Source organism: Equus przewalskii, chromosome 20 (assembly GCF_037783145.1).
Source record: "Equus przewalskii isolate Varuska chromosome 20, EquPr2, whole genome shotgun sequence".
NCBI classification, from domain to species: Eukaryota; Metazoa; Chordata; class Mammalia; order Perissodactyla; family Equidae; genus Equus; species Equus przewalskii.
In genome coordinates, this window is record NC_091850.1 from 7,432,464 (window position 1) to 7,459,886 (window position 27,423).

The 27,423-nt window shown below is 37.1% G+C and overlaps 1 protein-coding gene across 7 annotated transcripts in view; it reads right to left on the bottom strand.

Moving 5' to 3' along the window:
- SREK1 (splicing regulatory glutamic acid and lysine rich protein 1) overlaps window positions 1-25,365 on the bottom strand; it is a 47,753-nt gene extending 22,388 nt beyond the window's left edge. For 2 of the 7 annotated variants that reach the window (XM_070587424.1, XM_070587421.1), the window contains exons 1-8: window positions 24,120-24,457; window positions 16,355-16,488; window positions 10,975-11,098; window positions 10,577-10,692; window positions 6,223-6,387; window positions 5,905-6,083; window positions 4,581-4,711; window positions 3,584-3,698 (exon numbers count right to left, since the gene is read on the bottom strand). In XM_070587424.1, the coding sequence (XP_070443525.1) occupies window positions 3,584-3,698; window positions 4,581-4,711; window positions 5,905-6,083; window positions 6,223-6,387; window positions 10,577-10,639 (653 nt within the window). In that variant the 5' untranslated portion in view covers window positions 10,640-10,692; window positions 10,975-11,098; window positions 16,355-16,488; window positions 24,120-24,457. Of the gene's footprint in view, window positions 1-3,583; window positions 3,699-4,580; window positions 4,712-5,904; window positions 6,084-6,222; window positions 6,388-10,576; window positions 10,693-10,974; window positions 13,857-16,354; window positions 16,489-24,119 lie in introns of those variants that run through there. The other 5 variants (XM_008541777.2, XM_008541776.2, XM_070587422.1 and 2 more) reach the window with 4 other exon arrangements.
- Window positions 25,366-27,423: the final 2,058 nt, after the last annotated feature.

Genomic DNA, 27,423 nt, shown 5'->3' on the forward strand with positions numbered 1-27,423 from the left:
AGTCAGACAATCTGGCTCTGACACTCAGCTCTGCCACACACTAGCTCTGAGAACTCTGGCTAGTCACTTAACCTCTCTAAGCATGAGTTTCCTCACCTATAAAGTGCAGTAAGAATCACACCTACATCTCCTAGAGCTGTCATGAGGATTAAATCAGATGATGCGTAGAAAACTGCCTAGCAGTCTCTGGCACAGAGTAAATGTAAAACTCTTAACTTGCACTATTCTCCATCATCGTTATTAACAATTAACATACATGAAAACTTTAAATTATATCTATCTTTATTCCAAGGAGGTCAAATGAACTTCCATAACTATGCTTCATATAATTAAAACTCATCTTGATAGTCATGTTTAAATGAATTATTAAAATAAGTATCTATAAAAGAAATACAAATAGTTAAATGCTTGTGGTATGCTATGAAACCAGAAAAATCTCCAGATAATCCTCAAAAATAATGAAATCTTGCTTTGTAAACACATGTTTCAGTTAGCTAAAATTTGTTTTCCAACAGCTAATTTTCAACTAAACCACTCATCTATTATCCGGCTTCAACAATTATACATTTATCTTCATACCACATTTTTAAGAGGATAATTCATTGTTTGTTGAAAACTTTATTACTAACAATCTAAGAGACAAGGGTCAAGTAGTAGGTATTAAGGCAAAACGTGGAACAATTTTAATCCATTTACAGACATCCACATACAGTAACATTTTGAAGGGCCTTTGCTTCTGTGTACTTAATAAAAAGTCTTAAGATTTTTGTTTTAATTAAACTTGCTAAAAAATATAAATTTTGTTTTCCTCAAACAGTGCTTTCCAACCTTCATTAAGCAAAGAAACTCCTTTTAAAAAACTAAGCATAGCCCTAATAAAAATTAATAAAAAAACCCACTGATCACTTGGCTTCCTGCCTTACCCTGTGCGTCCTCAGAGTTTGAAAGTCACTGTCCAAGAGTAATTATCATATTTTAATTTTGGCATTAAATATTTTTATGTCTCAATCTCACCCACTAGTCGCCCACAAGTTTTCTGATTAGGAATGCTAAAAGCTTCAAATCAAGAGCAAATCTAATCCAACCAAAGATAAAGATTTGAGTATCATTAGCAGTTCTCATTTTAGCATAATGTGCAAAATTGCATTTATAAATGAAACTATAAATAAGCGGCAACTTACCATTATGTTGCATCAAAGTTCATTTGTAAGTCAGTTGTTTCCCATTAAAATATTATAAAATGTCTTACAGTTCCTATGCTGGTCTGTAAAGGTTACTTAACTATAAAATATAATAATTATAGTACTACCCATCTTTTCTAACATTGTCCCTATGAAAAAAAAAAACATAAAACTTTGGACAAAGTGGAAACATAACTCCCCAGTTCTAGCCAAAGTCACAAGGACATGAAACCCCTTCCTCCCTCTTGCCATAAGAAGGGGAAGGAATAGGGAAAGAATGCAGGGAAACTCTAGAAGCATCTGAGAAGGCTGAGAAGGAATAAGAGGGTAGGCCTTCAAGAGCAAGGGCTCCTACAACCCACGCTCCTGCTAAGTCTAGTGGGTCTGGGTCAGAGTCAGAGCTGAGGGCAGACCCCACTAGCCGGAGAGGAGAAGCCACGAAATGCCTGCCATCCCCCTCCCCTATTGGAGAGGTGGAGTAAGGGAGTTCCTTCCATGTCAAAATCCTTAAGTCAAATGTTTTTAGGTATGGAATTTTTTTTTCCTTTAAACAGAATTCATCCTCTTTTGTATTTATGAACTTAGTAAGGGCTATGTGTGTTTCTCTACACCATGTTTAAAAACAGTATATGCTTACAAAAAAGATATATATATATATGTGAATGTGTGTATATATTTGTATATGTGTGTGTGTGTATGCCAAGAACAAGTAATCTCTAATGCTACATAGTTAGATAGACCTACATGAAAGTATCCCATGAATAAGAACAATAATTAACAAATTTCATTTTAGACTGAAAAATCCTTCCCCCACTAATAACCCTTGGAAGGGGAAAACACCCACATGTATGTAAAATGATAAGAGCAAAGACCTTAAAATTAATAGTTAAAATTATTTGCCCTAATATAGAAAGCTTCACAGAGATTATCAAGGAAACAACGATATTAATCATCAAGTTTTGCTTTTTTCCAGCCTTAGACAAACACTAAGTTATCAGACTTGGAGTATGGCTCTTGTAATCAACACAAAATGAGATTCAGGTCATTGGTCTTTTTTCCCCTCAGAAAAGAAGTTATTACTCTTCAGCTCAATTCTGTATTTCCTTGATGTCCTTTACCTTCACCACATCCTGTCAACTTATGGAATATCCATAATCTAGTACCACTGTTTCTATACCACTTTCCTCCTCCAATTCTGGCTTCTGTTGCACTGCCTTATTCCTTGTACATGAAACAACTTCCTTCACTTGGATCTGAACTTGTCTTACTGTAAGGCCTTGGATGGAGATAGAAAGTAAAACCATATTCCACAAGAGATGGTGCAAACTAAGAATCACAGAGAAGTATATACCAGCAACTAGTTAGAAATATAGTTTACCAGAGTCAAAGAAAGAATGTCATTATTTTCCTATCTCATTGCTTCAACATCCTTGATCATCCCAGAAAAAGAGACTAAACTGAGCTTGCTGATGAGGTTCACCCTACAGCACACTGGTTCCTTTTTTCCCCTCCTCTCAAACCCTCCTTCTCTAATACCTCCACACTATGCACACACACTTTGCTCTATCTCTTCTCTTTAGACATAAGTATAAATATGTGTGTACATATAACAAGTAATTAGGATCCACTATACACATTTTCACATTTCAATAACAGCCCCCTCCACATCTTAAAGAAGACAACAAAACTTATCACTTAAGACATGATTCTCAGGGCACTTCCAATCAAGATGGTGTTGCAACTTTATATTTTGAGGTACCAAACACAACATGAAGTTAAAAAAAAAGAAAATTAAAATGACAGCTATGCTCAAAAATAAGATAAAACAGAAAGAGAGCCTGAGCACAAAACAACAGCTGGAGGCAAACCTCCAAGTTACTCCTGTGTTTCAGGACCCAACGTGGGTGGAGGAGGCTCTTATCACCAAGAGTACCAAGGACTTAAGGTGCTCCATTAGACTCATGGTCTGGAGATAGGTATTTACCTGAAACCAAGATCTGGGAGTGGTACTCCCCAGCCCTGCGTAGACTATGGGAAAGCAAAACAGCTGCAACTTCAGCAAGATTTTCAGCATCACCATACATATGGTCCCTGTCCTCAATATGGAGAAAAGTTTCTACCAGTTCTGTATAGACTAGTTTACTCTTAGAAAAATCAGGAATAGAGCATCTTAAGATAGAAAATCAACTTCTAAAACTGAAAATTAGTTGAATAAAAATTATATATTAATTAGATAAAATTCCATTCTTAACTACAACTAATTAAAGCAATATTTACTTGTAACCATATTTCCTGGTAAACTCCACTGAAATTTCTAAATTCCTATATTTAGACAAAAATGCAGAAAATCTTTATTTTAAATAGAAAACTTAAAAAATTTAAAATACGATAGAAATTCTCACCTGTGTTTTGACTGTGACCTTTTCCTTCTAGAATGGGATTTTGAGCTAGACCTGGATTTTGAACGAGTGTGGGAACGAGATCGACCGCCTTTTCTTTCATTGCTCTTTCCAGACTCTGGGAGGAAAAAACCACTTTGCAGTGTAAGCTCAGAACAATTAAAGATCCCAGTTAATAATCAGGCACAAGTGGAATGTACCACATATAGTGCAAGGGGCCTACTCTCTGTACATCCTCCTCCTGTGCAATTATCCTTCAGAAACATCCAAGAAAGTCATTGCATAAACTCGTTGAGTGCAGCCACCCTGCAGCAGTACATATAAACCAGATGATTATAAACAGCTGTTCGTAGTATTTTGTTGCTGCCATAACGTACGATTATAACATGTCTGTAATTCCTATGACAGTGATTTTAAATCCTTTCTTCATTTATTTTGCTAGAATTGAAGCTTAAATTCTGAGTGCTAATTTAGAAAATTTGCTCAAATGTAAATCACGTAGACATTTTTAGATTCGATTTTTAAATCTTAGTTAGCAATGCAAAAGTTTGAATAGGTGTTCCTTTACCTTGCTAAAACAAAGTCTCTGAATTTTTCCTAAATCATGAGCTCTCTTTTCTATTTTTAAAATTAAAGCCTTGAAGGAAAGTGAATCTGCTTAATCATAACATTTTAAATATATTTATTCCTGTTTTTAGCCTCACAACAATATTTATACTTTGCTTTAAGCAATCAGTTTTGAACACTAACTTTGCTATTAAAATACAAAGAACCAACTAACTCAGGCTAATGTGCCTCAACTCAGTATCATGGGAAAAGACAATATTTTGGCTAAGTAGTTCTTTGACCTTTGACACTACTAAGTCACTTACTCTTCTTGAGTTTCAGTCTTCTTGTTGGTAAAATGAAGGGACTAAACAAGATAATTTCTAAAGTTCCTTCCAGTTCTAAGACTCTATGATCTTAAACTATGACCTATGTAATAACACCATGGCCTTACCTGGTTCAATAGCTGCTGAGATAAAGGACTGAGCCTCTCGTACTCGCTTCATTACTTCTTCTAACTCCTTAGCTGCAGCCTGAGGTGTCATCTCAGGGGGTTTTACTATTGCATTGTTGGAGTGATTTATTCTAAATTAAAAATATTGGCATATCACAAATACACACCATATTTTACAAAACATGAAACAACTGTTTATATGATACACACATTTATAAAGCTGAGGACATCTTGAAAGCACATTAACAATGATATAGCTAAATACAGAATAACCAAAACATAATCAATCTCATTCCTACCTGCCATCATCTCTTGCTAACAAAGCCAAAAGCAAGGGGAAAAAAAAGAAAAACTGAACCCTAGCTGACTTCTTTAACTTGAACAGACCAGGACAAGTCCTTTTCCACACAGCTTTGAAATGCAATAAATTAAAATGTTGATACCAATATTAAAATGAATCAGTTCTATTCTTAGATTATAAGATTTTGCTGATAACTTCTGCACCTGGGAGGATGAAGGGGAAGCTGTGTATTATGTGCACCATTTTAAACAATACTGGATCATGCTGAGTCAGACACAGCTTCAAATGCGGGAGGCATCTGATAAAACTCTTCCCATACTGGGCAAGGGTGGTTTCTCTGATGCACATAAAGGAATTCTGTGCCTCACTTTACCCCTCCCACATTAAGACAGGAAATCACTAAGAACAGTTATTTATCCTTTAATAGCAGAATCCTGATCAACTATATAACTAACCTATGAAATTCAGACAAAACTGTTGCCTCAATAATCTACACAGAATAGAATTTCTGGTCTCTAGTATTTGAAAGGCTACATCAATTTTTCATTTTGCAAACAAGGATGTGAGCAAACCTTAAAACTCAAAATGTATGATTTAAAACATTTGTGGGTAGTTAATATTATTTTCTTCCTGGGATTCTGGATTTACCAAAATTCTTCTTACTGTGTTACTATAAGTTCAACCCATTTGTTAAATTGTCCATTAGTCTAGTCATAAATGCACAACCAACCTGACTTGTTAGAGCTAATGGAAAAAGACCTACAATCGTTATGTAGGGTATATAAATAACATTAACATAAAATTAGACCTTATAAAATAAAAAATAAGATGTCTTCAAATACAACTTTAGTTTAAAGGCTAAAATGGGAAGTATCTCGTGTATTTCATTTATACTTAACACAAAGTCTTCCTTTCCACAAATTGCCAAATACTATTAAAAAGAAAAAAAAAAGCCTTAATTATATCAAAAATACTTTAAATTTTTTCAAAATTATTAAAATTTCTTTGTTTAGGGTTTCTTACTTCAGTGGCCTGTCTCCAAACATAACTCCATTAAAAGCAAGGGCCCTTGGTACAGAATTTTGGTCTGCAAATTCCACAAAAGCAAACCGAGTTGGCTGAGTCTCATCACCTGCCATCCGCACAAACTTCACTTCTCCAACTTGTTTAAAAAATTCAAGTAGCTGATCAGCTGTTGTTGTCTGAAGAAACAAAGTAACATTTTAATAAAGTATATTGTTTTTAAAAAAACAAGTAAATATTACTGTATCAACCAATAGGATTTTTAAGAAGGAGAAAAGAGTAAGAGGTCCTACCACTGTTTCTTCTTAAATTAGTTACCTGGGAATTCAAATTGCCAACATAGACTGTTCTCCTAATCTCGTCGATCTTGGAAGGGTCCACATTTCCCATGAGCGGCGGCTGTGGGATCTCTCCAAGTGTTGCGATGTTGGGATCTAGTGCTGCTGCCGGTATAGCCCCCAAACTACTAAGGGAAACACCCAGCTAGAAAAGAAAAACAAAATAAAAAACAGAGCACATATCTTCCACTGCTACCAAAAATTACCATTCTCTAATTGTGAAAAGAATTAATCAACTCAACAAGAATGGGAAGAGACTAGGGACTCCCAACTTTAAGCTGGGTATATGTCTAGATTACTCAGAGTGAGGTCACAGTAGTTCTAAATGTAATTAGAAATACAACCTATTTCTTCACTATCTGGGTATTTTAACACTTTTAAACTCAGCACTAAAAAAAGTCAATTCTCGTTATTCGCAGCAGTTATGTCCTTTAAAGTTACCACAAACACTGAATTATCAAATATTGAGTCAACGCTCCTAGGGAAAATACAGTGCTAGTTGTCTGCGAGCCTCTAGTCACAACATTTTCATCAACAAATAAATACACAACCTTGTTTTAATGTGTACTTCAGTGTAAAGACACCTTATTTAATATAAATTGTTAATTTTATTAACATTGAACTCATGGCCAGTGACACTATCAACTCATGCCTGAATGAATTTTATCAAACACGTGTATTTTCTCTGTAAGGCAAATCACAGCCTTTCAGCCCTCAGGAACACTGATGACACTTTAGTAGTAGGCATGGGGCTAATTTAAACAGCAAAATCACCCCAAAAAAGCACAAAAATGTGAAAAACACGACACTAAAGAGACCACAAAAAAGACTTATTTACAGCATGAGAGCTAAAACAAGAAGGCAGAGTGTTGCTCTTCTGACCTCATCTGGGAGCAGACACATCAAGCACCTCAAATTTTTCATCATTCTACATGTGTCAATGAATGACTGCAAAAACACCACAATTATTGATTTTGAGGTTTCAAATAAATTTTAGCTAGTAGGTAAATTAAAAAATACAGAATTCACAAATAATGAGAATCGACTGTACCTTGGGCATTCAATGACACTGATTGTGTATGTGAGTTACTAACAGGTAATAATCATAGCACCAAACTTTTGATGACTTATTAACTTAATCCTCATATCAACCCTAAGAGACAGGTATTACTATTATGCCAATTCCACAGATAAAGAAAAAGACTTAAAGAAATTAAATAATTTTCCCAAAGCTACTCAACTACCAAGTGGTAAAAGCAAGGTACTACCATGCAAGACTAAAATTGAACCAGGGACAAAGTTTACCTAAGAAAAGACACCTAAAATATTAAACGGTTATTTATACTATGGTAGGAAAAGGACAAAAATCTTTGAATGATCTTTCATAATCTTACTAAATTGAGTTTTCAGTTCAAGCACTAAGGAACATGTTTTTAATGTGAATTTAAACTAGAAAAGATAGAAGATATCAGAATTTGAAAATGGAAAACTTTGCAGAATTAAAAAGACCTTTCAAGCAAAAAAAACCCTGCAATTTTCACTGCCATTTATGAGAGTTAAGAAAATTTTGAGCAGTGACTATATATTGTTGCAAAACTACTAAGATTTAACAACTGCTAAGTAACAACAACTTCCAAAAGGTGAAAACACAAGTTTTACGAAATGACTATCACTTAGGCTTGTCATAGCAGCCACTGTGTGATCTTTCTAAAACATGTCAGATCACGTCTTACCCTTGCTTAAAACCCATCAATGGCTTCTAATTACCTTTAGAATAAAACTCAAACTCCTTTCCATGGCCTAAGATGAACTACATAATCAGTGCCCTGTCTAGCCCTCCAATCTCAAAACACATACTCTCCTCCCCCTTACTCTCCAAGCTTCAACCACACTGCCTACCACTCTGCACCTCAAACACACAAGTTCTTCCCACATTAGCACTTTTCACTTGGCATTCCTTCTGCCTAGAAAGCTCTTCTTCCAGTTTCTGCCAGCTGAATCCTTTAAGCATCAGGTCAATCATCCCTTCCAAGAGACTTTCCTAGACTTTATATAAAGTCTCATTTACTCTCTACCACATCACTGTTTTATTCCTTCACAGTATTTATTATAATCTGTGGTATCTTGCTACTAACAGATCTTAGATTTGTGGCTCACTATCACTATTTCAAGTTATCATAAAGTTGTAGAAAATATCTTAGTGCAAGACAGATGAGTGACGTCTGAGTGAAGGCTCCCACCCTGAGCCTAGCCTCCCTCCACGTGTTGCCGCTGTAATCATACTCCTTTTCCCCCCACTTCACCCTCTATGGTCTAAGGTACACAGATGAATGAGGGTCAGACCTTAAATTTTTTCACTATGCAAGAGAATTATTATATACAGTTGAGTTAAATTAGAAATATGAGTCCTGTTAGTTTTGCATGAATTTGAAGCATTTCCAGGTATTCCCAGCTGTCAATCCCTGTAACTTGCAAATTTCTCCACGGGGACATATAACTGCAGATCCAGAATGGGTCTTCCCAATCGTCTAATCCAACCCCTTTGTTTTTCAAATTTAAAGATCACTCAGTTCTTTTTTAGACACTTTTTCCTGTCTCTCTCTTCTTTTCACTCTATCATTCTTCTATACCTGTGCTATTTAATATGGTACTCACTGATCACACGGCTATTTGAATTTTAATTATTAAAATTCAGTGTCTTAGTCACACCAGCTACATTTCAAGTGCTCAACAGCCACATGTTGCTAGTGGCTACCATACTTGATAGTACAGATATAGATTATTTCGCTCATAGCAGAAAGTTCCATTGGATGTGGCTGCTCTCTAACAGTACAATTACCCTTCTTCAGATGAGTCTGTTTTCTAGACTGGTCTGAGGGACCTAAGCACTTAGTTGCCCTTTTAGTCACTGATGGGTTAAAGATGACCTAGACTCCAGATATAACACTTTTGCCTTCTGACACAGAAACTCTGACCTCCCTGAAGATGTGACTTTTAAGCAGAAATATTATGAAAGAGTGAACCTTTTTAATGTCTGGAAAAGAAACGTTCCAGGCAGAAGATAAATAAGTACAAAAGCCTTAAGCACAAATCTGCTTGGCATGCCCAAGAAACAACAAAACCAATCCAGGGAAGCAGGTAGGAAAACAGGTCAGAGAGGTAGCCAAGAGCCAAATGACAATGGGCCACCTTTCCCCTGTTTTCTAACTGACACTCCTCTTCATAAATTAAGTTTTATAATAATAGATATGTATAGCTGAATTAAGAGGAAACCATCTCCCCTCACAGCAAGAAATTAAATAACAAAAACTTTATATTGTTGTTCAACAACCCCTAAAAATTTTCAAGACAGCAAGATAATATTCTCTCTGGAAGGGGCAGAAAGAGTGGTGATCCAGGAATTACTATGTTAAGATATACCAAAATAAACTCAAAATAAAATTTGTAGAAAGCCCAATTCAAATGATCAGATGTTCAATTAAAAAGCATTTTCTCACGATCACAATGCAGATTTCTGGCAGAATGTCATGTAAAAATTACAAGAGCTAAAATTTTGTACTTCAAAGTCTCACAAACTACTTTTATAACTTGGATAAATTAATTACGATCATAAAGTTTACTACGTCACTCCCTAAGAATCCAGTACTACAAAGATAGATACAACTTTCAATTAAGGTGAGTTTTGCATTTTGTCTTGGGTTTATTTTTGAAGAAAAATAACCCTTCTTGAGTTAACTTTTTGAATAAAAATGACCCTTCTTTTAAAATAAACATGACCAGAATCTTTTATATACAAAACAAGAGCCCAGTAACAGCAAAATCTATTTTGATCCCACTTGGAAACCAAAAGGGAGGCATTAAATTACTACTTAATTCCACACAGTAAATGAAAAAATATTTTTGCCATGTTTTTACCTTGTTACTTTTTCTCAACATCAGACAAACGCTTCTGTGAGATATTTTTTCCTACTACCAAGATTGTGGATCATTTCACATTTTTTAAATGTATTTAGTCCTCATGAACTGGGAAATATAGTTACCTAGATTCTCCAATTCCCCATGCTATCTAAAACGCAGTTCCAATAACTGATTACCTAATGAATAAACTATTTTAGTTGTCAAATTTAAGTGAATCCCCAACTACTTCAGAAGTAATTCCAAAAGGCAGTTTAAGTCAGTGATAATATGGGGGGAAAAAATTGAGTAGACATTTCAAATCCTCTCCACTAAAAAAAAAGAAAGATTCAAAATGGAAATAATTTTCTAAGCTCTTTCTCCAACTGACTACACAAGTGAACATTCACCCCTTTTAGAAGAGGGTGTACAGTACTTACTGTAGTCAAGGGATTGGGGGTCGGTATGGGGAGCAAGCCTGCACCAGGCATCAGACTTGTCATGGTTGGAGCAGGAGCCAATAAAGAGAGGGCTTTGGATTCCTCTGGGATTTTACCTGCAGAGGCAAGTTCCAAACATTACCGAAAGCAGAAACACCACACAAACTTTACACTATGATTTTACAATTACCCTTGCACTTAAAAAATAATAATAATAAATGAATCTATCAGATCCGTATAAAGAAATAAATAAGAACTTAAGTCTTTCCTTTTATCCTGCTCTACTAGGAAAAACAAAAGTGAGCAAAACTTCAAAGACTAACAATCTCATTAATGGAATATTATTTTAAAAATTGAATAATGTAGACAATTATTTAACACTTTGAGCTATGGGTCACCTGTACTGGAAACTTAATGTTCATGAACCAAACGATATCAAGCATGGACGCTTTCCCAGGACGGTGTTTTCGCGGTGATCGAAAGTTGTGTTACACATGACAACCGTTCGTGTTGGCTGCATCACTAATAGCACACAGAACATCAGATACAGAAAAGAAGAACATTTTTTAAAGTTTAATCCCCAGAAATGGCAAATAACCAAATTAGTCAAAAAAAAGAAAAAGAAAAAACAAATATGTGCGAATTGAAATTTGTTCCTTACTGAGTGCCCCTATCCTGTTACTGAACTACCTACTTGTGATGCGAACCATTTTGATACCCTTCCATCAGACTCCATTCAATTCCAAGTAGACAGAAAAAAACAAAGGCCCACTGCTTGTAATTAGCTTCAATTTAAAAGGAAGCCTGTACCCATTCAATTAATAAGGCATCTCACCAACACTGGAGATGCCTAAATCCAGTTCCAAATGTGCCTTGGGAAACTTAAAATTTTTGAGAAGGACTTACAAAAAAAGTTCCCTACTCTCAGGAAACTTCTTAAACTACTGACTTTTAGCATCAATTTATGTATACTTATCTGAAGAACAGTGGCTAACACCTAAACGTCTTGCTTATAAACATCTCAATTGCCTAATGACAATAACACTCATATAATCTTAGACGCTAAGAAGAAAAAATCCCTACGACTAAAAAATGAAAAATTTACTCTGAAATAAGTACATCAATTTGCCAGACTTAATTACTGAATTCCAAGCAATTAATTTTGATAAGGACTGCAACTTTCATGCATTTTTCCTGGTCCTCTCTCTTCCCCGTCAGAAAAAAATATTAAAAAGTTGACTACATATAGCTATTTTAAAAGAACTACTCATAATTACGTGCTAGTTGGCTACATATTTCCATATGAATTCTTCAAAAGTAATTTAAAACACAGCGTACAAAATCACGCTAAATTGAAAGTAGCTTATGGAGTAAATTTTCAAAAGCATCGCACTAGGTTTTAGCAGTAAAAATTTGATTTAAAACAACCAGATGTGCAGGAATAAATCTCTAAACAATATTATCTGAATATATCTTTAAACATGGATGGAATTCAAGACGATCTGAAAACTTGCTTTAAATAATGGTTACATCTTATTATAGGAAGAGAAAAATTACATTTTATTAGCTTTAGCAAATGCCTACTTTTTTCTAAGCTTTGCAACATCTAAGTCCACACTTCCTTAATTTACTAATTTCAAAAACAAAGTTATTTTATTATTTCAGTGTAAATTCTGCATAAGCACAGATTTTTCAACATGCATAAAGACAAATAAAAGCTAAGTAGGCCTTACTGAAGACATGAGAAAAACAATAATTTGTCTTATATTTATTAGTTACTAGTATTAACACATGTATCTGTATACCCACACATATACTAAACTATTTACACTGCTATCAGACATGTTTTATGATAAATAGGTATTATTCTTAAAATGTTTGTAAAACCTGAACACATCTTGAAAAACCAACTGAGGTCATGAGATACAAACTCTATGCTTCACTACCCTAATTTATGTACCTAAAAAGCAAATTAGGAGTTCCAATCTAATAATGTCCCCAATTTAACATTACCTGTCAATTAAATAAGCAAAACAATCCATATAATACAGTGTAGAAAAACTACACAAAAAGGGTATTCAACATGTGCCAAAAGTTGATTACTTAATATTATAAAGTCTTTCACTTTTGGCTTAAAAAAACTATCAGTAAAATTGTCTGACTCTCACTGCTTCTAACAGTAATAACAAACTATTATAAATATCAAGTCTAACTGTAAGCAATATAGTTTTCTCATTCTAATTACCATTAAAAATACTTAAAGAAAACAGTTCCATCACTTAATGTCCAAGATAGAATTCTATCAAATTTACCCTCCAAATACTATCAGAGTGTATAAAAGCATAAAACAAATAAGCATTTTAGCATTTTTCCCAAACTATACTCCTCAAAGACAACTGAGAGGGAAAACAACATCTCTCACAGTATTAAACTAGTGATCCTAATCTCAGAATCCATTTAAAAGCTAGTAACTGTAAAAATTTTTCAACAAAAAATTCAAGAGAAACACACACTAAAGTAAATATTCAACAGTTTCTCAAATATCCATTCCCCACATAGGAAACAAAGTCTTTATAAGTCAAGGAAATAAATTATTTTCTATAATGAATAACTATCATAAAAGTGAAAGTCTCCTTTTGTCCTCTACCCTCAGATTTTTATTAAAAATGTACTTATTTTCCTTGATGATTTTCTATGCCTAAAATTCTAGGGGGAAGGACAAAAACTAAAAGCTACCAGTTGGTTTTCATGAGAGATGTAGACCTGGAAGAAAAACTGCAAAAATGTTGCACTGAGACCAAAAGTGTTCCTAAGAATCTGATCAGTGTTTTAGTGTTTCAAAAACAAAATGTTCTTATCAGTCTATAAACACCAGTTAAGACTCACATTGAGCTTCGTGACACTGTATCCCAATTTACTGTGAAAACTGATTTTATCTTAAGGTTGAGCTCTGCTAATCATCTCCCAATATAATCTGTAAGGCAATGTTATGAACCCTTAATGGAATACCATTTAGAAAGAACTGGAAACCAGCTCACAAGTTAAAGTGAAAGAGATTTAACAAAACAAAAACAAAACAAAAACAAAAAAAGGGACAAAATAAATAAAACGAAATTAAAGTAAAACAATAAAAAACAGAGACAGGGCGTCCATCTTCTGCGGTTCAGACTCCGATCTCATTTCCCCAATGAAGGTTTCACTTGGCGGCAGGTTTAGTGGCATGGCAAACAATGCCTAACTCAGGCAAGTGTAACAGGTCTGCCTTGGCCAGTCTAGTCATCTAATAATGCACAAATATCACATAGAGAAAACATACAAAACCAAATTAATAGTCAAAATCCATCTACCAGAAAATGTGGACATAAAGTTACGACTGATGATTAGGCTGACACCCTTGTTATGTTCGACCTTATCTTTTTCTAAGTGTTAACATTTATAAAAAGAAATCTGAGATGCACGCAACAACAAAAAGAGGTCATCTTTGAATGAGTATAATGCAAGTATATTTTATTTTGAAATGGCATGTTTTATTAACAACAGCTAATGCTTAACATGTATAAAACTACTACACATCAAACATTACTTATACAGCTTAGGAACCTCTCAATCTGTCTGCATTAAAAAACCCAGCAAATTGAAAGAAACTGAAAAAACTTTTCTTAAAATTGTTTCTATGGTTTTCTCATTTTTTTCATACTGCTGTTTCTATAATATCAAGGAGAGAATGCAAGCAGTGAAGTAAACAGAAGTCTGCTCATAGCACCACAGAACATCTCCTCTTACAGAACTTACTCCACTGGAACTCTTTCCTTTGGTTTATTTAAAACTCACTTGCTATCTTTTTTAGTACAATAATACAGTATTACTTTGCTTAGAGTGCATAATCAGATCTTTAAATGCTCACCGTGACATTCTTCAGGATCTATAAACTCATCTCTGTTGTATTTAGTTTAATGAAAAAACGTATATATGAATGTTTTTCTGATACCAATTACTTTATAGGTTAGTGTTCTAAAATACCTATAACTAAACTGCAGTAAAAATATGCTTAAATTTTCATGTTCAAAAATAGTGAAACTTTGACTCAAAATGGTAATATTAAAATATTCAAAAGCTATTATAATACATGTATATTTACTCATCTCTATCAAGTAAAACAAACAAAAAAGAGGAACCTCTACATGCCCATAACCTTGAATATTTACAACAAATCCCGGTCAGGGCTTCTCACATATGTGACAAACTCTATGGGAATATAGCAAGGTTCCAACAAAGCAACACTGATAAAATTCTTTCTTACAATTCAGTAATGAGCTAACATAACACAAGATCCTGTGCTGCTGGTGGCATAATTTTCTGATATAACTAGTATTCCCCTTTAATAAACTTTCTACCTTATTTCTTTTTTCCCATGCAGTTTACTTGGTACGAAATTGATATGAACTTGGTATGCAGAACTAAACCATAACCAGCTCTTTTCTCACCTTGCTCTCCAATTTTGGGCTCATTGTCCTCTTACCCATCAGTAGATAAGCATAGTTTTAGCAAATAATTAACTTTAATACATTTTTATTCCCCCTACCCTACTCTAACCCCCAAGCATGGGAAAAATACTTTCAATTTATCTGAAAAAATCCAGAATGTCCTACTCTGCGACTTCAAAAATAACAGAATGGTACTCGCTGTATCTGACTGTAATGTTTCTGACATCCCAGAATAGGCATCCTGAAATAAGCACAAAGCCTTGAGAGTGTAGCAAACATATATTAAGTTATTTTAATGTTAGCCTGGTTTCTAAAAGATGTTTTAAAACATTACATATGAAAGCTCATTAAATTGTTTCAGATAAATTTTTTATGTGGCAGTTACCCCATCCACCAGTGAAAATACATATTAAAGACAGTGAAACTATAATAACCCAATTCTAAAATCCATGTACACATGCCATAGTCAGTGCTCCGAATAAAAGTTAATTACACACCAGAACTGTCAAATTCAGCACAGCCTATTATATGTGAGTAGCTCTGTAAACAGAAGCTACTAACAAAATAAATACTAGTAATAATTAGCTCTTAAAGCAGGCCAAGCCATAAAATTTAACAAAAAACTATAAGGCCTTTAGCCTTGTTCCCATCTTCAACAACTATTTCCTTGACTCAGGCTTTGGAAAATTGCTTTCCGTGATTTTTCTTCAACTGCCCCCCTCACTCAAAAAAAGCCAGTGAAAGAAAAAAGAAAATTCCAGTTGCATAGCAAACAATTACACTGAATATGAAATAATGGTCTGAGTAACAACTAAGGTAAATTACCTTAAGAGGATACTTTAAATCTTAAATCATGAAAATTTTTCTTATATCACTTAACCCCAATTTGGCAAAATGTATACACTATTTTTGTTTATGTAATATGATTAATATTGTATCCTAACATTTAAAATAATTTCCCCTACCAACTTAATACATTTTTTAAATTCAAAAAGCTTTACAACTCGCAGATTGACTACAGAAAGCCAAAGCAAACCAGTAAAGTCAATTAATTTATGAATTTTTAAATGTTTAGCTATAAAATCTCAAACATACATAAGTAATAAATTAACCATTTTAATATATTTCATTATTAGGTACAAATTCTTTCCTTCTCCAAATTTCATTCTTACTACCTCCCCCTCCCCCGCCCTCTGCCCCAGTACTATCTACTTGCCAATTTCTAGGAAAGCCAAAGGCGGTGACAGACAGGACAGAGATTTAAATAATAGAAAAAAACATGTGAGATACCAACCTTCTGCACAAGGAACAACTATCAGAGCTCTGTCAATAAAAACCGTGTTAGTTAGATGCTGGGCCACGCCAACACTTGATGGGTCACGAAACTTAACATAACATACTTTGGAAGAAAAAGCAAGAGGTGCGTTGCTGCAAGATAAAAAGAAAAACAATTGGACTAATAAACAGTTGGTTTTTGTCATTTTCATTTAAAATTTCTTACATCTTTACATAATCTTACATAATCAAGGCAAAAATTTTTGTTGCTAAGGATCATTAAGACATAAAATAGCAAAATTTAGTACTTTCATGGTGATTTGTCTGCAAAGACTGAGGCAATCTAGGCAGGTCTATAACCTTATTTGCCAAAATTTGAAATTTAAATAAACGCGCTTTTTTTTTAAGATTTTATTTTTCCTTTTTCTCCCCAAAGCCCCCCAGTACATAGTTGTGTATTTTTAGTTGTGAGTCCTTCTAGTTGTGGCATGTGGGGATGCTGTCTCAAGGTGGCCTGATGAGTGGTGCATGCATGCACTCAGGGTCCGAAACAGCGAAATCCTGGGCTGCTGAAGCAGAGCACGTGAATTTAACCACTTGGCCGTGAGGCTGGCCGCTAAATGAATTCTTAATCTGAGTGAAATGTGCAAACGGTTGATTTAACCCAAAGATGTTCAACCATTGTATCATCATCAATAGGCAAAATCCCTTTATAAAAGCCCCAATTCTCAAGACTCCAAATTTTGTAACCACTTCAACCTTTCCTAATGTGAGTCCCTGGCATTTAAATCACTAAAAACTTCACAACAGTCTTAGAAACAATCAGATAAAATGCAACTAAAATTAAGGACTTACTGGACTATTTTAGGCTAGGCCACACTGTGATTTTCCAGACAAAAGATTTTACAAACAAAATTTGACATATTTTATATGCAAAAGAGCATATACTGTTACAAGCCCTAGTAGATTCAGTTCAATCTAAGCAGGCCTGTACTAGAAAGGAACTAGACAGCACAGGTGAAAGCAATTTTCCCATAAGACGACTCCATCTTTTTAGATGCCAAAATATCCTATCCTTATGGATGATCATTTTGTCAATCTGTCCATAATTATTTTCAATTAAAGTCTACAACTGTCTTCAGCAAGAAAAAAAAGACCCAAACTAAATATCTATCTAATATACAACATAAATGTTCAATCCTTTAAAATATTAAAATTTTCACACTGAAAAAGAAGAGAGATCACTTGAAAGATATCATATATGCCGTGTGCAATAACAGTAATTTACTTTACAAAAGAGATCAAGGAATCATAATCGTAGACCTGGCAAATGGCAAAGATCGGACTTAACGTCTAATCATCTAATTACATATCTCATTTAACCTTAATCATTCAACTAATCAAGAATTTTAAAGCCATTTTAATGCACTATTTAATTAGTAATTTCACAAATATTCATCACTAAAATAAAAAAATCTTCTATATATAGCAACAAATTAACCTTGATAATGGTTAAACATACATATGTGTGCTATTAACCAAAAACTATGATGATAAATTATATTTGCATTTAGAACTTGAAACTATTTATATTATTATTAACCAAAGTAGTCAGGCTAATTTAAAGTTGCAAAAAGAAAAATAAGACCCTATCTGTTTCTCATCCTACCCAACTCAATTCATTCCTGCCTAAGGCAACCAATGCAGTCTTCAGGCCAACCCACTCCAACAATCCTCCACCATTCAAGATTTAAGTCAAGTACTTTATGTATTCGTCACTGAGGTAAATGTATTCGCATCCACACTTAACTCACCTTTACACTACCAAATCTCCTGAGCTCTAGACTCCCAGATCCAAGTGCCTGCTGGAATAGTACACCTTGATGGTCATGGGGCCCACCCCTTAACTTACTGTGTCTAAGATAAATTCATCCTCTCCTTCCTCAACAATCCTGCCCTTTGTCCTATACTTTCCATCTCAGTTAAAAATACATTACCCAAGTCAGAAATCTTGGAGTCACTAATGTTCACCAAATCAGTGGTCAATTAATCTCTTCACCAAATATTTCCAAATCTGCTTCTGATTACATGGCAAAATTGCATTTCATTGTTCCTTGAAGTTTAAATGTGGCCATGCAACTTGCTTTGGCTAATTAAATATGAGCAGAACTGACATATGTCACTATTTAGTACCTTCAAGTGGCACTACCCAGCTCTGTTCCTCTGCCACAGGGACCAGTAGCATTTGAGAGAAGGGTCACTGATATATAAGCTTCAACCCAGAGTGAGGGACCACAATGAGTAGAGCTCCCCACCCACCAGTTCAGGTGTAAGTAATCATCTGTTTCTAACGAACTACTGAGATTTGGAGGCTGTTTCCATCCTTGACTCTTCTCTCCTCTTCATACAATTGGTCATTAAATCCTGTGAAGACTGACTCCCAAATATCTGTCACATTAATTCTTTCACCATTCTCATTATTAGTGTCTTAATTCAGGCCCTCATCATTTCTCACCTGGATTACTACAATGGCTCCTAACCAATCTTCCAATCTCAACTCCTTATTAATGGTCTTCCACAAAAGCTGCCAGAGTAATCTTTCTAAACCCTAAATTTCGTCATGTCACTCCAATCCTTAAATTTCCTCAAAGACACCTTTCTGTTCTTGCCTCATCGCTAAATGCACCAAAAAATCCAGGCACAACAATACTTGTGGTTGGGGCTGACCCCGTGGCTGAGCGGTTAAAGTTCCACACACTCCGCTTGGGCAGCCTGGGTTCACAGGTTCGGATCCTGGATGCAGACCTACTCCACTCACCAGCCATGCTGTGGAGGTATCCCACATACAAAAATAGAGGAAGAACGGCACAGATGTTAGCTCAGAGCTATCTTCCTCAAGCAAAAAACGAGAAAGATTGCCAATGGATGTTAGCCCAGGGCAAATCTTCTTTCTCACCAAAATAAATAAATAAATAAAAATACTTGTGGTTCCCAAAACACATCCTAAACATCTAGGTCATCTTTGTACATGTTGTTCCATTTGGCTATGATGTCCTCTCTAACTCCCTTTTTGAATGGTAATTCCACTGTTCTTCAAGGGTCAGGTTTCCAAGTCTTCTGGAAAGCCATTTTAAAAGTGATCAAGTGCCCCTCCTACAGGTACTACCAAAACATTCTATGGACTTTCAGCACAGACCTTATCAATTTCCTTATGTGAAACCCTCAACAGATCTTATAAGCTTCCAGCCACAACTGATTACCCACATGACACAAGGGCCCCATTTCACTGGCTAACTAGCAACCTATAATTTGTGTGGCTTGACCAAACAAACTTGGAACAATCAGATAATCTCTCTTGGGCTGGAAAATCACTTAGAGTCAGGACTTCCGTCAGATGCCAGATGAGTGAGCACAGAACAAATCTGCAAAGAAATTGAGCGGATACACAGAAACAAATTGAGCTGACAGTAAAGCCTCTCAGCAGACGCAGATAGTCACCTTGTTTGCTGATACTTTTCTGGGTCCCAGTCCCAGTTCCCAGGAGACCTAGCTGTACTATAGTCCTTATTCTTCAATTTAGGGAAATCTCCATCTTTTTAATACTGTCTCGTCTTTAGCTAGACTGGTAGCACTGTTTCTGTCCTTTGCAACAAAAAAAAATCTGTAATTAGAAACAGCTACTAAAGCCCTAGCAATTGCAACAAATACACTCTTATCACAGACATCTTCAAGAACCTGACAAGCCACTACTGAAAGTACATTTCCTAAATTGATAGATCCCATTGTGAAAGAATGGAAACCTAAATAATCACTGTTGAAAATAGAAACACATTTCCAAATACTCCTACTTGAAACGCACATCATCTCAAATTTAAAACATCCACAGGAATAGGAAATACAAGCCTGGTTATAGTTACTAGGCAGAAAAGCAACTACACGTTAAGACTTGCCCCCAAGACTTCAGAAACCCAGGAACTGCTTAAAAAATACTGGTCTGTTCTGAACAGCATCCTCACAGGAGCATGGACACTAGACATGGCTACACCACTGCTTTAAGCAATTTTCTTCACCTTCATCTCCAATCACCTTCTTCAAAAGGAAAAGTAAAGATCAATTTATATTTACTTTATAAAAATGTAAACATTTGGGGGCCTGGCCTGGTGGCACAGTGGTTAAGTTTGCACACTCTGCTTCAGTGGCCCGGGGTTTGCAGCTTTGGATCCCAGGTGCAGACCTAGCACCACTCGTCCAGTCACACTGTGGCGGCATCCCACATAAAGCAGAGGAAGATCGGCAGAGATATTAGCCCAGGGCCAGTCTTCCTCAAACAAAAACAGGAAGATTGGCAACAGATGTTAGCTCAGAGCCAATCTTCCTCACTAAAAAAAAGGTAAACATTTGAGCTTTTCAGGAGAAGTAATAACACTATTTATTTTGAACATTATAGGCTAAAATACGATACAGTGGCAACCCTAAATACAGATGATGAATATCTCACCAAATAAATGTGTATTTATTTATAAATTACCATGTTTCCAAGTCTTACATTTAGATCTCTCTAGTATATCTCAGGTAGTGAATAGATTTATTTTTTAATTATACAGGACTATCATTTTAAAATGTAATTCTGACCTACAGTTTTAATTTTTAAAAGGGGGTTACATATTACATTTGGTCTAAATGTCTGCTTCTAAAGAAAGCAGCAGTTCCCAAAGCAGTACCAAATAAAGCAGATTTTACTTTGACCTCATTTGTTGAATCAAGTTTTGTTTTTTTAAATATAAAACTTCCTACAATCGTTTTTCAAAAAAATCAGAATTTCTCATTGAGAATTTAATGCAGAAAAGACAGAACCAACTTTCTGAGCATCAGGTAAATTCCCTGGGCCCTAACTGTTTATTTTGATTCTTATTAAACATGGTGATGGCACTGTACAATCTTTTAAAGGGTCAATGTGGTAATAATAAATCCAATGTTTTATTATATTAATATACATCCTGTGAGGATCAACCAAAAAGGATATAATCCAGAACATGGACAGAGTCTACAGTTTGAGGCATGAGAACACTGACATACAAATATTTAGAACAGGCTTTCTCAGCAGGGCTCCAGGGAGACTTTGGCCGGCACCATTCTTCCCTGTGTGAGACTTTCTTATCAATTACTAACACTTACCATCAGATGCCAGAAGGCCCTCCAATCATTGCTGACAATCAAAAACACGTTTTCAAATGCTTCTAGCTCAAATCCACTGACTTATAAAACAAACACACACACACACACACACACACACACACAGCAACTAAATATCCAATGACAGAATATCAAAAATACATTAACACCAAGGACATATTACAGTCTTTAAATATAACTGTAAATAAAATGCAGCAATACGATAAATGCTTATTACAGGTTGAGCCAAAAAAGTTTACAATCACAGTGTATAAATCCTTTGATTACAGTGTATTACAATAAACACATATAAAAAGGACTGAAGAGAAATACATGGAAGTGGAGAGAGGTTTTGAGAGGGTGTTAGGATCACATGTAGTGTTGTTCACTATTTCTCAAAGCGACTATTGGTTATATTAATTTTTTTAACTAAACAAACTTAAATAAGTAATTGACGGATTTAACCTTTCCTATTAGTACTTTTGAAGACCAGAGAAGTGAAGAAAACCAGCAAGCAAGAAAATCAACACAGGTGTTCATGTCAGAAGTGGTGTTAGAAATCAGGACAGGATTACTCTTTGGGGGTTGTCACTTGAAGGGGGGCGCGGGGGAAATTCCAGGACGCAGATAATCCTGATCACGGTGCTGGTTATACAGGTATTTTCACTTTGTGAAAATCCATCTTTTCTGTATGTACATTATACCTCAATAAAAAGCTAACTGAAAAAACTACAAAGATTTCTTACTGCTGTAAAAAGGTTTTCATAACATACGAGATTCACTTATTGTGCAGAAAGTTAAAATAGAAATTCTGGATACTTATCATCTGGAAGCACAAAAAAGATGACAAATAAGAATTTTTAACGTTTACAATCAACGTTGACAAATCTTTAATGTTTAAAAACTCAAAAACTGAATTGCTGCCTTGTGCCGAAAGAATTAAATTTAAAATGTGAATTTTCATATTAGCAACTGAATTCTTCAAAACCTAATGAGAAATTATTATCATACTCTATTAAAGAAATACATTTCCAAATTTAAAACAAATTTCTACTCAGCTCCAAAGATGTCCACCACACCACGACACAAAACAATTATCTGGGGCCAGCCTGTGGCGCAGCAGCCAGTTCCCACGTTATGCTTTGGCGGCCCGGGGTTCGCTGGTTCGGATCCCAGGTGCGGACCTAGCACCGCTTGGCAAAAGCCATGCTGTGGCAGGCATCCCACATGTAAAGTAGAAGAAAATGGGCACGGATGCTAACTCAGGGCCAGTCTTCCTCAGCAAAAAGAGGAGGATTGGCGGCAGATGTTACTTCAGAGCTAATCTTCCTCCAAAAAACAAATAAATAAATAAATAAAAAACAATTATCTGTCTTCAATACAGCTACTACTATTGCATTTTTACCCATTTCTGCCCAAATTTGCAAACACATCTTTAACATAAACACCAGGTTATGACAACTTGATTACAAAGCAGAAAACGGGCTGTTAGTAAAGCATGTCAATATTTTTGAAAAACAGGAATAAGGGATTCACTTATGGAAAAACTGGTTAAGGATTCTGTCTGTCCCACGTGTGTTATATTTACGTTACAATTTTGCAAAATGTATTACAATCTGTGACACACTAACTCCATATTAATGCACCATGTTTCAGGAAAGAGCTTTTTACTCTCTTTGACTTTTAAACTCCAACTATCCCTTCTTTCAAAGGATTCTGCACAACAAAATACTGAGGATTTTGAGATTCTAAGCTCTATTTCATAAAAAAAAAAAAGCGTATGAGTGTAAGAATGCGAACAACCCGCAAACCGCCTAGAAAAACAGTACTATACAAGGGGAACCTCACTTCAAAATACACAGCTTGGGAAGTGTCCGCGACCTACGAATGCCAGTCGAGAGCTGGACTTCTAAAGTATCCAGCAGGGATAATCCTGCGCCGACTGACACTTTGTCTGAAAGGTTCAGGACGGTGTCACCTTCCAGGAGGAAATTTTAATTTGCTGCCAAAAGAGGGCATAGACATGATCTTTAACAACATGGATGGGCTCGGTTACGTTAACCCCGAAGATGCTGTCTGTGCACACAGCCCCGGGGACAAATGGAGCCCTGATTCCATCTTGTCACCAGCCACAGGCTTTCTCGTCAGTAATAACGGCCTGACACTAAGGCCCTAAGAACCGGATAGTTTCTCCGGCGCAGTCTCCGCGATTTTCACGTTGCAAAAACGCTATCAGGCGTTGGCCATGAGGACTATTCCGGGCCCATCAGCGGCCATCTTAAGTTCGGGAAAAAAAAGCGGGGGGCGGGGGGGGGAGGCAGGAATTCGAGAACTCGGCGGCGACCACAAGTCCGAGAAGCACGCAAAAGGCCACCTCTCTGAATCCTTTGTAAGGGATCGGAGCAGAGGTTAACTCCCCAACTCCGACTAACAAGGAGAGCAGGCCCGCAGGGCGCCAGGCCCCGCTGCCCTCATCAAACATGGGCACCCAGGTAAGCCCGGCGGTCACGTGTCGGGCCCCGCGCGCCCCCGGCCGCGCTCTCCCCGACGCCTCGGTCCCCGAGGGCTCTATGGCGCCCGCGCCCTTCCCCCAGCCGAGCTCGAGCACTTACTCCGGGGGGTAGAGCCGCAGCTCCTCGATTTCTCCTAGGAAGGAAAAAAGCGTCCGCATCTGCTCGCTCGTCACCGCCGACGAGAGATTCGTCACCTGAATCACCGCCGTGGGGGTGAGGCCGAAGCCTAAGCCCAAACCGAAGCCGCCGCCGCTGTTCATCCCGATCCCGCTGCCTCCCGCTCCCCAACGTCCAAGACGCGTCAGCGACGGAGCCGGGAAAGCGAAGAACGCGCGGCCGCGAGCGCGCTCCCGCTGGCGAATTCACGGCGCCGGGCAGGTCTAGCCGCCCATTTCACAACTCCCCTGCTCCCAGGGCTGCGCGCGCCTGCCGGAAGCGTCGCCTCGGCAACCCGGCGGATCTCGCGAGGCTGAGACCTGGGGCTCCCGGGTCCCTGAGGCTGTTGCTGCCGCGGTTCTCCTCCACGGGTTTTTTATTGATTTTTTTTTTTTTCCCGGCTGCGACTCGTTCAAATTCTGTGCTCCTATAAACATGGGAGACCCAGCTCTTTCCGGTCTTTGCTCTAAGTCAGACTGGGAAACCCAGAGGCCTGGCCTGCTGGTGCGGGTTGTGAAGGAGGAATGACACTCGGGCATCACAGACAAATAGTTGACCAAACTCTAACATGTCATTGTTATATACAGGCAGCTCCCCCGCCCCAACTCTTTAAAAAATTGGCCGGCATCCTAATTGTGAAAAAACTTGGAAAACTTTACAAAACGTGTAAGTTCAGATTGAATTAAGAAAGAGGCAGTAAGATGAGGGCTGTGCGGTCGTTGTTTATAACTTGTCATTTATTCTCTCATTCCGCAGGTACTAATATTGAGTGTTATGTACCAGACACTTAGATAAGGGCACATCAAAGACAGTTACAGACAGTCCACATAGAACTTGCAACTTAATGAGAGACAATAGTAGTATGTGAAACAGGGCAGCTGTTCCCAAAATGCCATCCGCAGAACCCTGAGGGTCCTGGAGGCTCTCTCAGTGGGTCTGCAAGGTCAAAACAATTGTCACAGTCATATAAGACTTGTCTGGGGACCGGCCAGGGCCGAGTGGTCAAGTTGGCACGCTCTGCTTCAGTCGCCCAGGGTTTCGGGGGTTCAGATCCTGGGCGCGGACATGGCACCGCTCTTTGGGCCATGCTGGGGTGGCGTCCCACATGCCACAACTAGAGCAACCCACAACTAAAAAAATATACAACTATGTCCAGGGGGCTTTGGGGAGAAAAACGAAAAATAAAAATCTTTTTTAAAAAAAACGACGTTTTCCTTTTTCACTTTGTTTACATTTGCACTGATAGTGTTGTAGCAATAGGAGATTAAACTGCTGGCACTTTAGCAGGAATCAAGGCAGTGGCGCCAAACTGCACAAATAGTGGTATTTTATATTCTTCATATCCTTGCACTCATAGCATACAAAATTTAAGGTTTTTTTTTTTTTTTTTTGAGGAAGATTAGCCCTGAGCTAACTACTGCCAGTCCTCCTCTTTTTTGCTGAGGAAGCCTGGCCCTGAGCTAACATCTGTGTCCATCTTCCTCTACTTTATAAGTGGGACCCCTACCACAGCATGGTGTGCCAAGCGGTGCCATGTCCGCACCGGGGATCCCAACCAGGGAACCCCAGGCCACCGAAGCGGAAGGTGCTCATTTAATCGCTGCGCCACTGGGCCAGCCCCCAAATTTAAGATTTTTAAAATAAGCTAGTTTGAACGTCCATGACCGGGGCCGGCCTGTGACTGAGTGGTTAAGTTCAAGCGCTCTGCTTTGGCGGCCCAGGGTTTCGCTGGTTGGAGTTGGGTGCGGACATAGCACTGCTCATCAGGCCATGTTGAGGCTGCTTCCCACATAGCAGAGCTAGAAGGACCTACAACTGGAATATACACCTATGTACTGGGGGGCTTTGGGGAGAAGAAGAAGAAGAAAAGAAGGTTGGCAACAGATGCTAGCTCAGGTGCCAATCTTTAAAAAAAAAATGTCTTTGATAGAGGAGTAAAAATTATTGATTTTGTTAAAACTTCACCATAGCCTACACGTCCTTTTAATATGTGTGAAGAAATGGTAAATACTTCTGCTGCATGCCCAAATAGCTTGGTTGTCTCCAGAAAAAGCACGTGTGTGGTTAAGTTTTCAAACAAAAATCCAAATTTTGTAAAACTGGCATTCGCCACCTTGAGCTTGACAGCTTCCCACTACTTAAAGACTTTTCTGCTAAAAATACCAGTGATATTAACAAATGTACTTTTTTGACATTATATAATGAAATGTGAACGTTTGGAAGATCTCTACAACTCAGTGAACAACTGTTTTCAAAATAACCAATGCAGAGTCACTCGAAGTGTAAGATAGATCCATGGATTTTAATGTAGCAGAATATAAAAAGTTAATTGATATGGTTTTAGATTCAGTCCTCATGGCAACTGCACTTTTTTTTTTTTTTTGAGGAAGATTATCCCTGAGCTAACTACTGCCAATCCTCCTCTTTTTGCTGAGGAAGACTGGCCCTGAGCTAACATCCACACCCATCTTCCGAGCTAACATCCATGCTCATCTTCCTCTACTTTATACGTGGGATGCCTACTACAGCATGGCTTTTGCCAAGCAGTGCCATGCCCCCACCAGGAATCTGAACCGGCAATCCCTGGGCCACCAAGAAGTGGAACGTGCAATCTTAACTGCTGCGCCACCAGCCTGGTCCCGGCAACTGCACTTTAAGAGACTACCCCATGTCAAGTTTGGTGTAGTATCAAAGAAGGATATCTAGGTTTATCTAGAGAGGCTATGAAAATAGTTTTGGCTTTTCCAACTCCTTATCTGTGTGAGACCAGATTTTCTTCACATTTCAACCAAAACACCACAACCTTGAATGCACAGATGAGAGAGTACAGCTGTCTTCTGTTAAGCCAGACATTAGAGAGGTTTGAAAAATGTAAAACAATCCCCCTCTTCTCAAAATATTTTTTGGAAAATATCATTTTATCATAAAAATACATCATTTATATTAACCCATAATGGGTTTGTAATTATTTTTAAATCAGTTTTAAAATATTAAATTTCACAGATCTGATTTCTAATATGGTAAATATGGATGAAATATCCTATAAATCTCTTAGGATCCTCAATAATTTTTATGAGTGTAAAGGGGTTCTAAGACCAAGATGCTGAGAACTACTACCAGAGGGATAAACACAGGGAGAATTGGGAGCACAAAGGAGGGCCACTTAAACATAATCCTCACGGAAGACTTCCCAGAAGAGCTGTTGCTAGAAGTGAATCTTGAGCCAAAAGGAATTAGCCAGTCAAGG